This window comes from Panulirus ornatus, chromosome 56 (assembly GCF_036320965.1).
Source record: "Panulirus ornatus isolate Po-2019 chromosome 56, ASM3632096v1, whole genome shotgun sequence".
In the NCBI taxonomy this organism is placed as follows: Eukaryota; Metazoa; Arthropoda; class Malacostraca; order Decapoda; family Palinuridae; genus Panulirus; species Panulirus ornatus.
The window spans coordinates 13,479,907-13,496,900 of NC_092279.1; the positions used below are offsets into that span (position 1 = coordinate 13,479,907).

The following is a 16,994-nucleotide window of genomic DNA, read 5'->3' on the forward strand; positions in this document are numbered from 1 at the left end:
ACACTCTGGCATATCCGGCCTTCTTCACCCGCACTCGTCTTATATCCGGATATATAACTCGAGCCATACGAACGAGCCGGAGAAGCCGGGAACAATGGCTGATGGAGGGAAAAAAAGGACGGACTTTTCAGGGAATTTCTCCGAAGTGTTGGATACTTTGTGGACGAGAGAAACAATGGGAGGAGAGGCGGCCAAGTGGAGAGGAGAATTTCCAAGTTGGTTAAGTATTGGCGGGAAAAAAGAAGTAAGGTAAGAGGATGGAAATGTCCCGTTGTGACGGCTGGGAGAGGCACAGGTTGTAGAACATGTTGTAAAGATTGGTTGTAGAAGTTGTTTCACTGACGACATATATTCCATAAGCTGCCCGACAGCAGTAATGTTACGATGTCTCTCTGTAACGCAACAAGGAGAGCCGCGAGAGAGGGTTTCCAGAGGGGAGGTCGCGAGATGTCCTTCCTAAGCCAACAGAATTCCCTTTACTCTGGAGTAGAAGGTCAGACCCAGAATGAACACTGTGCGAAAAGGAGGTAAAAATGGCCCAGACTTCGAGACTCACTTTTGTACCCCTTGTTGTAGTTACTTGTGGTAGGAGGAGTTAACTCTCCATGCCTCTCCATGTTTACACACGTAGAGATGATAGTGGGTCGCGGTGATCAACATTGCCCCACGAACGCTTGCGTTCGTGGAGCAAATCCAGCCGAGACACACGGGTCTAGAGGAACCTCAAGAGCATTAGAAGTGATTCTAAGGAATCACACGGACGCCAAATTGAATTAAGAGATACATATGTGTGTGTGGTTCAGGATCGGCATTCATCAGTGCCCTCAGACATTGTCCAGCACTTTGACTTTCACGGGAAAGTCTACATCAAGGGGAACATCATGACCTCCAGTATTTGTGTATAAAAGGGGAAAAAAATCGTGAAGAGCAACAGAGGATATCAAAGCCATTTGAGCGTAGGGTATGTTTGTCTGTGGTCTCTGCATCAGCTGGCTGCCACACTGGTTTGTTTTATCTTACCTTAAAGGTGCCTCACAGATTATTCCCCCCCCCCCCTCCCCTCCCCCTTTTAAAGTACAGGCGACCCTAAAAGGATAACCATTTTTAAGTGCAGATCTTGGCGGCTTCATTAGGTTGTTCTGAAGGTTTAGTGGTAACGACTGGACGAGTCTCGTTGCCCGGGATCTTTTGGTTCTGCTCAAGATTTATTTTGGGGTCCACGGATCTTTAAAAAGACCTTTTCCCTCCCCCCCCCAACCAAACCACCGTACCCTCGTCTGTCAGCATTACCGACGCTAATGCCGGCTGATTGGAAGACTAGGGATCAGCCAAGATGTTTGTTAATACGACGATGCCAGGAGGGAGGGGAGGTTGGGTGAGGGAAGGCGTGGGGGAAAGCGTTTTGTGGTCATACACTATAAATTTCACGATTTTTTTTTTTTGTGTGTATTCTCGTGTGTATGTGTGTGTGTGTGTGTGTGTGTTCTCTCTCCAGCTCGAGGGATGAAGGAGGTTGCCTGTTGTCGAGCCAGGTCCGCGTCGGGAGGTATATTCCAGGAAGTACTGTACGCCGACGTTGGCCGCCAGGAGGCCATGCATCCTGAAATTTTACGGTGCCATTATGTTTCCAGTTTTTACGCCCACCTGCCTTGTGGGTGTCTTATGGTACATCCGCGGCAAACTTTTACCTTCAAGTATTTTCGACTCTGAAGGCAAAGTTTCGACGCCTCGAGACCCATGAAGCCTTGAATCTGTGAATCCTTGAATCTCCACGTCTGCTGGCCTCTTCCGTGGACGTAAACAAATCTTATTTTGCCGACTGCTCGATTCTGTTGCTGTTCTAGGCTTTTCAAGTTCGTCTTGGCTCAGTAGAATCTCCAACAGTGGATGTCAAGGAGACAGAAATATCATAGACTATTTTTTTTGCTTTGTTTTTTTTGCTCCTCTGAGATGAAAGGAAGAAAGATCCATAACCAAAAATATTCTTCACTGAAATTGCTTGAGGTAGTGTGTGGCTTTTAGAGGATCAGGGTCACCTGAACACGCCATAAGGAGCCATCGTTAGTTTAGACCATCCAGTACATTTTTCAGTAAGATTGTATGATGTGTGAATGAATGGAAGATGGATGTGAGGAGACGCAAACCCTGGGGGGTTACTGGATGAGGAAGCTAAGGGAGATACGAGGCCAGACTTGTCTCCGCTTCACCACTAGTGTGCACCAACACCTTACCGCCCTACTTTACAAGCGATCCGTCGCTAAATACACACAGCATGAGAGCCAGTAGCTGATAGACAGCGCTAGGCACGACACAGTACCCCCAGTGCCAGACTCTTAGCGAGAGAGAACCAGCACCAGACCCATAGATAGCCAGTGTCATCAGACAGCGCAGTACCGGACGGGCAAGTGCCATACACCCAATGTCACGCGGGAAGTGCCAACACCCACCCAGTGAGAGATAGTTGGTAGCAGCCAGCCAGTAGCTGTAAGGTCGTCGTCTTCCCCCCACCCTCGAGCCAAGCAAAACACTTTAGTGTTGGGTTACACTGAGATGCGAGATGATGCTTGCGGAAGGGGGGGTTGGTCTGAAACGAAGCGGATATTGTCTTTGGCTTATATGATTTACCTCAGTGTTCCCAGGGGGCGCTGTGCACGTCTCGTAACCTCCACGGTCGTTCCGTGGTTTAAGAGAATATCCTCAGCATCTCGTTGTATCATTATCCCGTGAACTGGATTTGTCTCGAGGGAAACATTGCCTTCTTGGGAAATGCATCCAGACTCGTTTTCTGTACAGTAACGGGCGGGAATTTTTATCCTGGTTCGGAAAGGCCTTTGTGACAACTCGGGTTCAAGTGGATGACATTACCCACCGTCGACTTCTGGTGTGACTGAGATATTCATTAGAGATATGGCGTAGGTCGTGATTCATTATTTCGTAATGCGTTGACGTATGTGAAGATTCTCGGTCGATAAGATTGCACGATATGCTGTTTGCAATGTTCTCCATCGTTCTATAACCACATCACAATTTCCACTTTCCTTCCGCAGCCCTTTCATTATTACTTTCCCTCACCCCTATTCCTTATTTGCGAATTCAGTGGATTTGATTTTTCTGGGTTATGGATGAGGCCGTAATTGTCTTGTCACCACTCGAACCCCCCACACAAACCACAAACAGCCCCAGGTAAGAGTTAATGGGGGTCATCTGTGCCTCTTCCAATTTGGCTCCCTAAGTCTGTTAACTATGTACCACGTGCTTTCCTTCAGTAAATATCCTACGAAGTATACTTTTTTTTTGTCTTCCTCCACTCATGATGTATACACAGACCATTTACATATCATCCTACATATTGTGTAAGGTGTCATCTCTCTCAATCCGTCATTTCGGATGATACGCATATGGTCGTGAGGGGGTTTTGATCTTACGGGTCATCATCATCTTGTGGCGGCGTGCGCGTGTGAGTTCGTCCCTCCCCACCTCGCAGGAGGAGGCCTGATCACATGGGTGTCATCCATTATCCTCACCAACAACCTCATCCCTCAACAACCGTCTGTTGTGAGGTGGTGGGTGGGTGGGTTTGGGTTAGGGGCCGGGAGCAGCGCCCTCACAACTCATGACTCGCCCGGTACAAACTCCCAATATTGGAACATCTACCATGAGTAACTGGGGCTCATGAATTTCGTTTGTATTTATCGTTCAATAACCAATCTTTACGATTCGCTGGTCGTGAATATTCCTGTCGACTTTTTGCCAAAACATTCCAATGAATTACGCTTATATTTCACTCCTGACATGACTTTCATGAGGCAAATTACATTCCTCCCCTTGCCGTATGAGGAAATTACCCCATACGTGTGTGTGTGTGTGTGTGTGTGTGTTTATATCACATATTAATGTTGGTTCTCGTCCGCCTTCACATCTCAGAGCCATTACAGAGAGGAAATTCGAACCACGTAACCTTTAGTGCATCTGACCCTCAAGCACGGAAGCACACACTTACTCTCAGGCGTTCCTGAACTTACACACACACACACACACACACACACACACACACACACACACTGCCCCTCTGTGTGAGCCAAAATCTCGCTCCTGGAATGGAAACTTGCATCTCCCACTCACTGATTCCCGCTACAGTAGCCAAGCTTCTCCCGCGCTGCACTGTACAGCTTACACGATGGGGAGGTGTCTCGGTTCTTCTTTCACTTGCTCGACGATATATATATATATATATATATATATATATATATATATATATATATATATATATATATATATATATAATCGCTGGAGAAAGTGTGTATCTCATGTTATTGTTGTCATATCTATACATAACCCCCCCTCGCCGCCCCCGTTTTCGTTATGCTTATTACATTGAAAAAACTCTATTATTGTTTTTCGCTTTTAAAATTCTACCTTTATATGTCAGATTTCTTTTTCTTTTTTTTTTTAAGTGCTTTTCCCTCACCTTTTTCCTAGAGTAGCATCTCTTATTCATTAGAAAACCAGAATATACTAGATAGATCAAGAAATTATCAGAACATGACGAACGCTGTGTTTTCGTCGTCATATTTTCAGTTTCGAGTGATTAAGGAAGCTGCTCCTCCCAATTTTCTATGGTAAAGGAAGAAAGCCTAAAATTTCAGGCTTTCTGTGATGAAAAGTCCTCCCCCCCACCAAGATTATCTTTTTTTTAGCATTGGATTTTGTTCATCGAGACACAGTGGCCCTGTGACAGGAAGATGTTTTCACGTACATTCCCGGGAGATGAGGTTTCTGTTTTTCCCGCTTGGCATCGTAGGTGGAAGCTGGACTGATTGGCCCCAGCGTAGAGCGTTGTTTTCGAGCAGAGAGGCGCGCGACGCGGAGCCGCTTGGCGCTCACCCGTGTGATACTGGAATTTGGTATTGGACGCCCAGGTTCGATATTGAAGGCAATAGTTTGCCATCAACTCGTGTTCAGTGTTGTATGTGACCTTCCTGGAAACACTTATTAAAATAATAATGAAGTTTCGGTTATACAATTTGAAAACGAAGGGGGAAAAGAAAATGGAGGATTGGGGGGGGCCGGCTCCCGTAACCCGAATTAGCCTGAGGTTTTGGTAGACTTTTTTACCATCAAGCAGAGTAGCTGACTTGTAGTTCTGATTAGCTACATCCATGTAGGAGTAGTAGTTCCGATAGGCTGCGTCCACCTAGTAGCATGTAGTAATAATAGTAGTTCTGATGGGTTGCGGAAAAGGTCCTGTGTCACCCTGTTTTCTACGATTGTCGATGCTGCCATGGTGAGGTAGTTTGCAAAGCCACCGAGATAGACAGACTGTTCATGATATATTTGAGGAGGTAAAAAGGATTTTTTTTTTTCTTGCACACGACAGTTCGACCTTTGGGCATGATGCCTTGGCCTTTGACCTGACCCTATATGGGTCATCTATTCAGATGATGGAGATATGTGGCACCTGATGGGGGATTGATTGCCGATGGATGATAAATTCCACATGATGGAGGGAGTGATCCTGGATGTGTTTGGGAATGGGTAGCCACAACCCGTGGAAAACCACAGAAGTAGGCTGCCTGCCTGACGAAGAAACAGAAAAAATAGTTCTGAAAGTTTTTTCAACGAAAAAAAAAAAACGTTTCTGGACTTCGTCGTAGAAGTAGGGCTTGTATAATGCAATTATGGGGACGCTGAAAATTTTCGCGTTAAATGCTATACGTCTGTTAACCTCGACAAGGGGCGTGGCTCTGAAAGAAAAAAAGGTTCGAGATAAACTTTAGAACACGACATGACAATATAAAGGTCGCTTTAGAACGCGGCATAACAATTTAAAGGTCGCTCGCTTGCCCTCCTCCATACCTTAGCTTACGATCGTGCGTTAGTTTCGTAAACACAAGCGGGCTGTACAACACGACTCTCCTTAATAATCATTTAAGAAACCCGGATTTAAATTACCATTTTTTTATCTTTCTTGTCCATTTTAGCAAATGTGTAATTTAAACAGCAGGCTTGCCTTTTTTTTTCGATGTCTTAACTCAGAGGTCGCTTTAACCAGGTGATATGGTCACTGATGTGTTTAGATACGATTTATGGAAGGGAGATACGTGCAGTAAGGGCGTCTGTGGTCGTAGTATTATCTCGATCGCCTGTGTGTGGTGGTTTTGAGCTGATTCGATAGGTGATTACAAATTGACGTTGTCGGCCTTATATGACCCTTGCAGTCAGTCGGTTGGCCGAAAGCCTCAAGGACCAGCCAACCATCGTTTGCAGCAGTTTAGCGTCTCGCTGTAACGACCCCCCCCCCCACTCCCCCCCCCCCACACACACACACACACACACAGACACACACACACGTACATTGGCGTAAGCTGGGTTAAAGGCCTTGATTTCTCCACCATGAAGGAGAGAAGAGTAAGGGGCGACGTGATCACAACCTCTTAAGTTTTTAAAACCAGTTTGATGATGTCAGAGGCAAAACGTGCAAGACTGGAACAGTCTCAAACTAAACGTGAATTTGAGCGTGGATGTTGTTAGAAGAGAGAGAGAGAGAGAGAGAGAGAGAGAGAGAGAGAGAGAGAGAGAGAGAGAGAGAGAGAGAGAGAGAGAGAGTAATGGACGAATGGAATACCCTGAACGAGGAAACTGCAAACGTGGACAGCATACAGAAGTTTAAAACACTGTATGACAGAGAGTGTCCGAAAACTGTGGGTGTGGGGTGGGTCTCCCCAAACAAGTTTAAAACTCCCTACCCGCACTGTACGGATAGGTGATCACACACACACACACACACACACACACACACACACACACACACAGCTCAAAACAATTTCAGCAGACCAAAACACGGGATTTTCACTCAGACCAGCAAATCCTCCTGATGTGAACTAATGGCTTTAATCCGTGTGATCACCTACCTCCACAACCCAGCTCCCGCCGAACTTCCTTTGTTACCCCCCTGCTAAATCCTGCCACCGGCCGCTTTGTTTTGACCTTCGACATTTGACCAACCCGTGAGCACGGTGGCGCGGACTTTGATGACCGGACCTTTTAAAAGAGGTCAAAAGGGCAAGACTATTATGCTCAGGAGGGGTCGTGCTCGAAGAGGGGTCGTACCGTCGTGCTCATGAGGGGTCCTACCGTCGTGCTCATGAGGGGTCGTACCGTCGTGCTCAAAGAGGGGTCGTACCGTCGTGCATAAAGAGTCGTACCCTTTCTTGTGCTTACATGGCGTTTTAATTTGAACTCTGACGACGTGCAACACATAACTGACTCTGGGCCTCTGCGATCCGTTTTCCTTAGTCGTACCAAAAATACTCTAACTCCTCCTTTGTTTTAAGTTACGTCATAAGCAACTCATCTTTCACATCGTTATTATTATTATTATTATTATTATTATTATTATTATTATTAGTATCATTATTAGTATTAGTATTATCATTATTTCTTGTTATTTTGACACTTCAATATAACTTAGCGTAGTAATAATAATAGCTTGTCCATCAAATGATAATCAAAATGATAATTATGATAATATAATTTGTCCATCACAGAATGATGATATAACTTGTCCCTCCCATGATGATGATGATAATGATAATGATAATTAAGGTAAAGTTCAAACATGTACACGCGTTCCCGTTTTCCCTCAGCTTCAGTTCTTTTGTGTCCGTGGCTGCCAATCACTCATTTTTCACACTTCATAATGTATTCAGGCTAATTCCCCCGCTCATGTTGGGGACCGGGACAATGAATGGCGCGCCAATATTTGCCTCCACCATTATCGGACGAGCGTCATCCCCTCCGCCATCCCGTCCTTGGGTATGTATAAACGCAAAAATCCGTCAGTTATTGTGGCTATGATGCGTATAATAAACACGGCCGTTACAACCCCATCATGGAACGCCCATGGCCAAGCAATATCATTAATAATGATAATAATAATAATAATAATAATAATAATAATAATAATAATAATAATAATAATTATATTAATAATATAATATATATATATATATATATATATATATATATATATATATATATATATATATATATATATATATATTGGTTGTAGATGGCCTCGCCATCCTAGCTATAGAAAGAATTATTCAGTGACCTTCCCCGTATAAAGGTGGCTCTATTTATGGCAACAACGGCGCTCGGGGACGGACGGCTGGCGTGACCGTTGAGTTGTGAAAATTGACTCCTGATTATCGTTTACTCCAGAAATGAACGGATAATGTATTTAACTTTATGAATTCCTCGAGAGTGAGATTCGGTTTGTTTGCAATCTCTCGTTCGTCGTAACAGTGGCTTGAAGTACGGTCGAAAGCTTGGGAGTTTCTGAGTTTGTATGTTTTATTTCTTTCAGTGATATATTGAGAGTGCGAGTAAGAGAGAGAGAGAGAGAGAGAGAGAGAGAGAGAGAGAGAGAGAGAGAGAGAGAGAGAGACTGGTTCCTCCATGCATCACAGGGGCTTCCTTCTCCGGGCCCTCACACCACCCGGCCCACAGTAATCCCAGCCAGAGGCGGCGCCTGGCCATAGAGCAACGCGCATCCCTCCCCACCACCACCACGCCGACGACGACGGCGCTGACGAAGGCCCATTCATTACCTCCCATTGAGGGTCTCCTGTTTCAAATGAATCCCGGTGACGCGAGATCATTAGAGCCCTAAACCAGAATATCGCCATTAAGCTGAGGTTAATTTGATTAACCTAACGAGGGAGCAGTGGTGGCCAGCTATTTCAGGGTGCATGGCATACACCAAGACGTAAATATTGAGGTTAACGAACCGTTGTTTCGTGTGTCAGTGGGTTGGTGGTAGTGTGATCGTTAGTTCATGGTTAGCTTGTTTCACTCACCTTGTTTCAGAGTCAGGGACATTTTTTTTTTTTTTTGGCTGTAAGAATGTTCGTGTCAATTTCACACTTTATATGACTCGAGTTTGTTCTAGTTACGTTAAAAGCGGCCAAAGATCTAGGGTTTTGGGGTTTTTTTTATTAGTTCATTGTGGGTTTTTTAGGGATGCAAGAGAGAGAGAGAGAGAGAGAGAGAGAGAGAGAGACTATGGATGTTAGTACAGGAACTGGGTCTTGGTGAGTGGTTCGTCCTCGCGTCGTCTTCCTTCATGAATACAGACCACACCAGCGAGATGGTTTCCTCATGGCTGGGGCTGAGGTTCTGAGCTACACACACACACACACACACACACACACACACACACACACATGGGATAGAGTGATCCTCCCCTCTTGTATTATGAATTTCCGAAAGAGAAAGAGGGACTGAGAGAGAATTCATCCCCGAAGGCTCATTCGTCCGTCCACGACGCTCCCTTCCACGGGCGGGTGAACGCGCAGGCCTTTGAATAGACAGGAGACGCGCTATTATGTGACAGGGGCTGCTGGAGGAGTGTACACAGGAGTGGGGGTGCCCCTGGGAGGCCACCATGATCGTATTTAACCCCCAGGACGACCTCGCCTTCCAGGTCACGTCATCCGCTAATGGCCGACGCTTCCCGTAAATTTCCCGGGCATAAAAGATATTTACAAAATCAATGTCGGCGCCGCTGTGTAATCTCCCACGAGGTGCATTAGCCGCTGACATGGCTCGGAAAATGAAGATAAGACCCTCTTCCGAAGGGAGGCTCTCTTTTTTTCTTCTCTCTCTCTCTCTCTCTCTCTCTCTCTCTCTCTCTCTCTCTCTCTCTCTCTCTCTCTCTCTCTCTCCTGTGTTAACGTTAGAGTTTATTGACAGGTTCGACGCAAGGCTGATTTGGTGTGTGGGGGTGGGGGAGTCTTTAATACTTCACCGCTGGCGGAAGGTAGTGTTTCACTTGCACCGTGAACGTTGGCCGTCGGCATGGAAACGAAAGATGATGGGACGCGGACGAAGATAAGAGAGGAGGCGTCGTAGCCTCGTCGCCGTTTTCAGTTGATTCAGAATATGGTTTATGGCCTCAGAGAAAGAAGTTAGCCTCAACGTTCTTACGAAAGTGTGACATAACTTTCCCCTGGGGTTCATAGTTAGGGAAATGCATGACTCGAGTTATTACTTCGAACGATTCAGAAAGGAAAGTATCAGGGGCCCCAAGGAAATGGTCTTTGGGATAAGTCAAGGCAGAGGTGTGGCAGCGAAGGACGACCCTGACCAAGACAGCCATGGCACCCCGTCTTGACCCTCGGTCATCCACAGGCTGAACCAAGAGTATACTGAGTTCAAGTCATCATCACACAGGACCGTGGGGATGACAAGTTCATATTTGAACTCCTTGTGACGTTGATCACGTCTAGTGCTGGATAATAATCGAAGGAAATTATAATATTTATTAAAAACACACATTAGTACATTTCTCCGGGTTTTTTTTTTATTTATACCGACCTAAGGCCACAACAGGACTTTATCTAAGGACACAGCAGGACTCTTATCTAAGGCCACAACAGGACTTTATCTAAGGACACAGCAGGACTCTTATCTAAGGCCACAACAGGACTTTATCTAAGGACACAGCAGGACTCTTATCTAAGGCCACAACAGGACTTTATCTAAGGCCACAACAGGACTTTATCTAAGAATACAGCAGGACTCTTTTCTAAGGCCACAACAGGACTTTATCTAAGGCCACAACAGGACTTTTATCTAAGGACTTAGCAGGACTTTTATCTAAGGCCGCAACAGGACTTTAACACCATAAGTATCCGGGTAGAGGACGGGCCGCTACTACCAGGACAGAAAGCGGAGCTGCCTTGCCCAGCGTGATCAAGACGGGTCAGGGGCGGCGCCTCTTCCTCCGCCTCTCCCTCCACCATCGTGCCTGAGATCTGGTGGGGAGGGGTGGCCTTCTCTCAGGCCCGTCTACCAAAGACTCGTATCGGAAAAGTGAACCTCGAGCCAATCACGAGTCTCGTCAAAGTCTCGTGACCACTGGTCGTGGCGGAAGTAACAAGCGGTCGGGGCCATTAAGTGAGCGAGTAACGACCCCGGACTCCACGAAGAACGAATCTAATCACAACATAGAGCACGGCGCTTGGCACAGGCAAACACCTGCAGCGTGCGTAAAACGCAGCGAATTGCTTCACCTATGAATAGACGGTCTCGTCCTCAGGAGCATTGTATTGTAACCCAGACGAGTCGATTCCATTTCGCTTCATTTATGTGTAATAGCTTCCAAGACAGGGAGATGCGTCACAGTTATCATTGACAACTTAGGCGACACCCTAACTTTTATAGGAACAGCGACGAGGACATGACAGCAACATCCAGACATCTTTGCAAGTTCCTCACAACTTGTCGGTTCGTCTGAGATCTGTGAGCAAGAGCTAGATATTCGATCCTCTTCCTTTCCCTTTATTGCATATTTTCCTGCAAACCCACTGACCAATCCGTTGTCTTTACTGGCCCAAACAACCACGAGTTATCCTTCGTCAGTACACAAGCTAATCGCCACAGCCTCACAGGTACATCATAGAGCCAGATTTACCTTTGGATTTCGCCAAACGTTCCGAGCGTCGTCGCCTTTTAGGTCTGCCCGGATGCAGAGATGATCAGTAACCGAAATACATGATGATCAATGAACTCAAGGTGGTGTCAAAGGATTAACCGGATACAGCTGTGAGATTTTCAAATTCTGTATTTATTTTTGTACACCTACGTTTGAGCATTCATAGCGTAAAAAAATGAGTAATGAGTTAAGAAGGATAATTTAAGAGCAAGACAGATACTGTTAAAAATGGTGATAAGCAATTGGGTTGAACGAACCCTGGCTCCCGCACCACCAGCGGTCATATGAGTTCGAGGTTCGTGAGGACCTTGGTGACTGCTGGCAGCACCTGGTCCTTGTACTTGTGCAGTGACAGGTCCTCCTTGGTGCTGTCTGGGTTTTTGCACTGCTTCCCACACTTCTTGCTGTAGTGAGCCAGGTAGGCGAGTTTGTAGGGGATAGACGTGTGGCTACCTGCGCATCCTCCTTATTGACGCACGCAGAGGGGAGGAAAATATCGTTGATTATCAGATATAATGACAGTTTTGATGGCTACAGTATTTGATCATAAAGCTGTTAGTAGAAAGTTCAGAGTTGATGGTCTAAGAAGTATCATTCATGGAACAAAGTCCACCCGCAAGGAGGTCCTGAGGGAAATAGTTACCCTTCGCTGAGCTGAATCGGACTGAGCCCAAGATGATTGGAACTAAATATTTATGTATTACTGATGAGATGAGAGACAGAGATATAGGATGTGTCGTCACAGAGTGGGAGAGAATGTTTTCAGTTGGTTTAAGCGTATGGAGAGGTTGCATAGTAGTCAGCTAAATATATAGGAGTGTAACAGAAGGGAAGACAGGACGCAGTACAACAGTGCAACAATTCATGGGGGAACGGGGAATCACAGATAAATAGATTAATCAAAAGATTTTGATTTCCTAAAGAATTGATATAAGAAGACTCTTCAGGAACTTAGGACAGTTAACGTTTCATATGTTCTATTTAAAAGCTTTAGTTACCACATGTAATACACCTGATACTCTTGAGTCCAAGTTTAGTAAGAAATCAACAATTTAGATTAGTCTGTGCGAGTTCGTTTTCTCTGGTGTTTTCAATTAGGGAAAACCATATTGAATGTCCATGAAATAATGCCTAACTTAAGTATTCTTTTAACGTGTGGTACATGTATGGCAGAATGGATCACAGGGTTATTGACGGGTAACGGAGGAGGCAGAGTGCAGTAGTAGTAGTAGTATTATACCTGCTGTAGGTTCATTAACCATAGAGAGAGAGAGAGAGAGGGAGGGTGGGGAGATGAATATAAATGTGAAAATGATTAGAAGCAAGCGATTTACAGTGCCTCACCTCGTTGACAGATGAGAACCTCGTGTGAGAACACCCCTGTGGCGACGTCCATGTCATACACACTCTTGGAGAAACCTGGCATTGGCGGCGCCGGGCTTTTGGTCCTACGGGTGTGCCTCAGGGCCCACACGTACTCCGGGAGGGTGCCATTGGACGGGAGGTCATCGTAATGGAAGAACCACCGCAGCTTGTAAGCTGCCGGATGGCGGACTCTGGCAACTCTAGGTAAGGAGAACGAAACGATATTTGATATTTATGATATACGTTTTGTATCAGATATTAGTTAAAGAAAATAGTAATTCTGGATGGAAAAAAGGGGTATTCTGTCAAGGTAACTTTTGACCAGGTAATTGTTTTTAGTCATATGATTTGATATGGATTTATGATAGAGTGAAGCAGGGGACAGCACTCAAGATTGTAGCTGCATGTATATGTATAGTATTTTATATTTTCTTTCGTGTGTTCCATCTCTGTGATACTGCTTCGTAACTCATACAAAACTATACAAAGGAAAGTACACCACCGCCATCCCCTTAATACAGTGTCTCCAGCTGTATTTTGGTATGACAGAACACATCGTACTCAGTCATACCCTCCCTCCCTTCCATAGATATCGTGGGTAGGCAAAGACACAGAGAAAGAGAGAGAGAGAGAGAGAGAGAGAGAGAGAGAGAGAGAGAGAGAGAGAGAGAGAGAGAGAGAGAACGTTGCACAGAGTACTTGATCCACAGAGCGAGAGAGCATTGCACAGAGGGGCGCTTTGCTGCGACGGATGTACCTGTTGATACGTTCGGTGAGGAGGACAGGGAAGGAGGTGTGCTTGGCCATCATGGGGATCTCGTCGGGGTCAATGTGCGCGATGAAGCGGTACAGATGCATGTGGCGCAGCAAGCACTCGGTGAAGTACGCGTTCTCCATCGCCCACATCCTCTGTCTGTCCGACAGTTTCCAGAGTCTGCCGAAAGAATGATATAGACACACATACATCAGCCTAAGCCAGGTACCCATTTGTCGACCTAGCCACAGGGGAGGGTGAAGATCTGTGTGCCAAATGTCACTCCCAGGATTCGATCCCATGACAGGATTTTCACGGGAATAAACTGAATATCTAGTTAACTTCTGTTACGTTCGTCATGTTTCACGGAACTGAACAGAGTAAGTGGACTTTATTCCATGACTAACCTGCGAAGACTCGGCTCATTGATGTACGGATACGGGTAAGAGAATTTGGTGATTCCAAGAAAACCATGAGCCTCGTAGTATCTGAGGACCTTCTGTATGTTGGGATGGACGTCAGTCTCCAGCAGGAAGACTTGGGAGAAGCCCTGGGCCCTCAGCAGCTCCAGCCACTCCACCAGGCGGACGGAGAAGTCATCGTTGTAGTAGTAGAGTGCCGGCCCACACACCGCAGTTGCCCACACAGCAGTACTGTTTGAGTCGTAGGAGGGAGAAGGAGGAGGAAAAGGGAAATGGGGATTAGAAATCCATCGCAAAGACGTATTCTGTCTCAATCCTGCAAACTTATTCTGAGGATTTATACCAGAGCCCCTCTTTGACAGGGTCCTAGTATTACTTCAGCACCCCCCTTTTTTTCAGGGGTTCCTGCAGCTCCAGGACTGCGCTAAGCACAGTACCAGGGACAGGATGGACTCCTTTATAGTTATTTACAAGCGGGAAGACTACATGACCAGTTAGCATAAATTGGTAATGGACTCTTTAGTCATCAAATGTACATTTTCCATTTTTTAAATCGTTGGATCATCTTTGTGCTTGTCTACTCACACCACACTAAAAAGCGGGTTTCTGATGTCTTTCACTTATCACTCATAACCTCGAAGGGACCCAGTGGTCCTTTGCTGTTTGAATTCCCGTGTGTCCCCCCTGTAATTTTTGACGGTGGCTGCTGGAAGGTCGAGGAACTGATGGGGAGGAGGGAGATTGTAAAACATGCCGCCCACCTACCTGTTGTCTCCCTCGGCAGGAGGTCTTCCGCCCACGTAAGCCGTCGTTGTGTTGCGCTCCATCGCCCCCACTACCTGCAGGTTGTGGTCAGAGGTGTTCGTCAGTTTAGCTAGGTCGCACCTCTGAATGTTCAGGCCACCGAAGCCTGTCTCACTCTATCCTCACATCTCCCTCTCGGTCTCTCCCCCCTTCCCCTTGCTCCGTACACTTCTGACGCACAAGATCCTCATAACCGGTCTATCTTCACTCATCCTCTCCTTATGTTTGAACCACTTTAGTGTGTCCTGCTCAGCTCTCTCTCAATCATGCTGCACTTTAACTACCACACCTCGCTCTTACCCTGCCATTCCTTACACAATCAAACCAGCCTCACCTCACACATTGCCCTCAGGCATTTTATTTGCCGGACCACCTCGACCCCTCTTCCTTTCTTTTGCGTCAAGGCCAAAGACATATCCATACAACCCTATCAGTCACTACTCCACCCATCTTAACTGTGATGGACCTCAAACACATCTTCTTCCACACACTCCTTAATGTATCCAGGACCTTAACAGCCGCCTCTGACCCCTTGTGGCTTCAGACCCCATGATTCCCTCCGTTGCCACGTTCACGCCTGAGGTTCCTAAGGCATCATCATCTCTGCCAGCCATACACCGGGAGGCTAGAGGGTTGAGAATGTGCCGTCGGAGCTGATGCACTGTCAACATCAAGTGAAATGATGCAGAAGAATTAGACAATTCACCAGAACAGCTGAGTCTGATTCAAGGGTCTATAGGCCACCCGACGCACAGAAGAATCTCTACACCTAATTTTAAATGACGTGAATCTGTTGCAGTGGTCGGGGCTGCTGGGAAATTCGTCATAGGAAAGGGGGTTTGCTGAGGGGTCTTAGTACTGCTGGTGGAGCTTATAGAGTTTCAGTAGGAACCTGGACGAGTAACACTACCTCGAGCAGGTTGCTGGTTCGTTGACAAGGTTTGGAAACAATGGACACGGCTTTAGGGCTAAGGTGGGCCTCTGAGCTTGGTATGCGACAAGTCAGTAAGAATGTTTTCTGCCTGCTCGAATCTCTCCCTTGCCAGTCCAGGTACTCTGTGAACGAGAACAAGAACGAAAAATTTACACCAGTAGCAAAGTACATATGTATATATGTCCTTAAGGCTCATCTACCTTGGTGTAAGCACGACCTTGCCCCCCCCCCCCCCCTCACCCGCTGCTACTACTACCCAGTTCTCACGCGGGACGTGAATTTGAAGTTTCAGAAGCATAACGCGAGGAGACGAATAAATTCAGTGGCACCCGTGCCTCACCTATTCTGGTGCACCTGGAGACGGAGGGTGGGCCGGTAGCATTGAACCAGATGTGGCTCCAAGGCTTGGGTGGACTCACGCTCAAGGTTAGCATGACGATCCGGATACACGGCTGTAATCCTGCAAGGGGTGAGGGAAGGACACGAGGTGGATGTGGGTAAGAGGTTCAGGAGGAAGATGGATGAAGAAGGTGGTGAGAGATTAATGTATTCCATCAGTATGCGATGTGTCATCAAATTTGCACGTACATTTATGATAAAGCAACACTGAAAGTTGACTGAACTAGATCGTCATCCCTCATAGTCCTTTAAAGCTAACATCCCTCCACGGTGATTTAAGTGTGGTTACGTTTGTGACGTTACCATATACCGTTAAGCAATGTTACTGCACTTAATATGAAGGAGAAAATACACATTACAAACTGTAGGCAGCCGGATTTTGTAAATCGCCAAAAAAAGTACAAAATTCATATTCTCCCTGTTGGTGTATGAGTATATTTATCATCATAGGTACCCAAGTGCCAAGAGGCCTGGACGAAAATCGATCCATATTGCACATTAGACCTTCATGCATAAGCTGGGCTAACGACCGGAGCAGTGGGGGTGATTAGAGACGCCTCGTACAACATCCCACCGTAAGGATCGTTCGTCGTAATGGTTTTGTGACCCGTCACGCCACAGTGACACATTCATTCCGGTGCACTTTGGCCATGAATTGTCTCACAGTAGAGGCTGGGGTGTGAGTGTTAACCTGCACCATCTAGCAGCGTTCGTATCCCTCGGTCTGCATGGCGCCTCGCTCTCAAAGCCTCAGTAGTTTCCAGTGAGAACAACAGATCTCTCCGCGTCTACCCTGTCCCCGAGGCAGTCCGTGGA

The 16,994-nt window shown here is 46.3% G+C and overlaps 1 protein-coding gene across 1 annotated transcript; it reads right to left on the reverse strand.

The window, feature by feature from the left end:
* Positions 1-11,617: 11,617 nt before the first annotated feature.
* Positions 11,618-16,368, reverse strand: LOC139765790 (uncharacterized). Its single transcript, XM_071693584.1, has 8 exons — positions 16,120-16,368; positions 15,756-15,901; positions 15,375-15,498; positions 14,807-14,880; positions 14,027-14,394; positions 13,623-13,799; positions 12,845-13,065; positions 11,618-11,965 (listed from the first exon to the last, which is right to left on the reverse strand). Exons 1-8 carry the CDS (start codon positions 16,211-16,213, stop codon positions 11,781-11,783), a joined length of 1,389 nt encoding a protein of 462 aa, XP_071549685.1. The 5' UTR covers positions 16,214-16,368; the 3' UTR covers positions 11,618-11,780.
* Between the last annotated feature and the right edge of the window lie 626 nt (positions 16,369-16,994).

Coding starts and splice junctions, on each gene's coding strand:
- LOC139765790 (XM_071693584.1), bottom strand. CDS start 16,213: ATGCTAACCTTGAGCGTGAGTCCACCCAAGCCTTGGAGCCACATCTGG. Junction 15,902..16,119: donor CTCCAGGTGCACCAGAATAG/GTGAGGCACGGG, acceptor TCTCGTTCACAG/AGTACCTGGACTGGCAAGGG. Junction 13,800..14,026: donor AATGAGCCGAGTCTTCGCAG/GTTAGTCATGGA, acceptor TTCTTTCGGCAG/ACTCTGGAAACTGTCGGACA.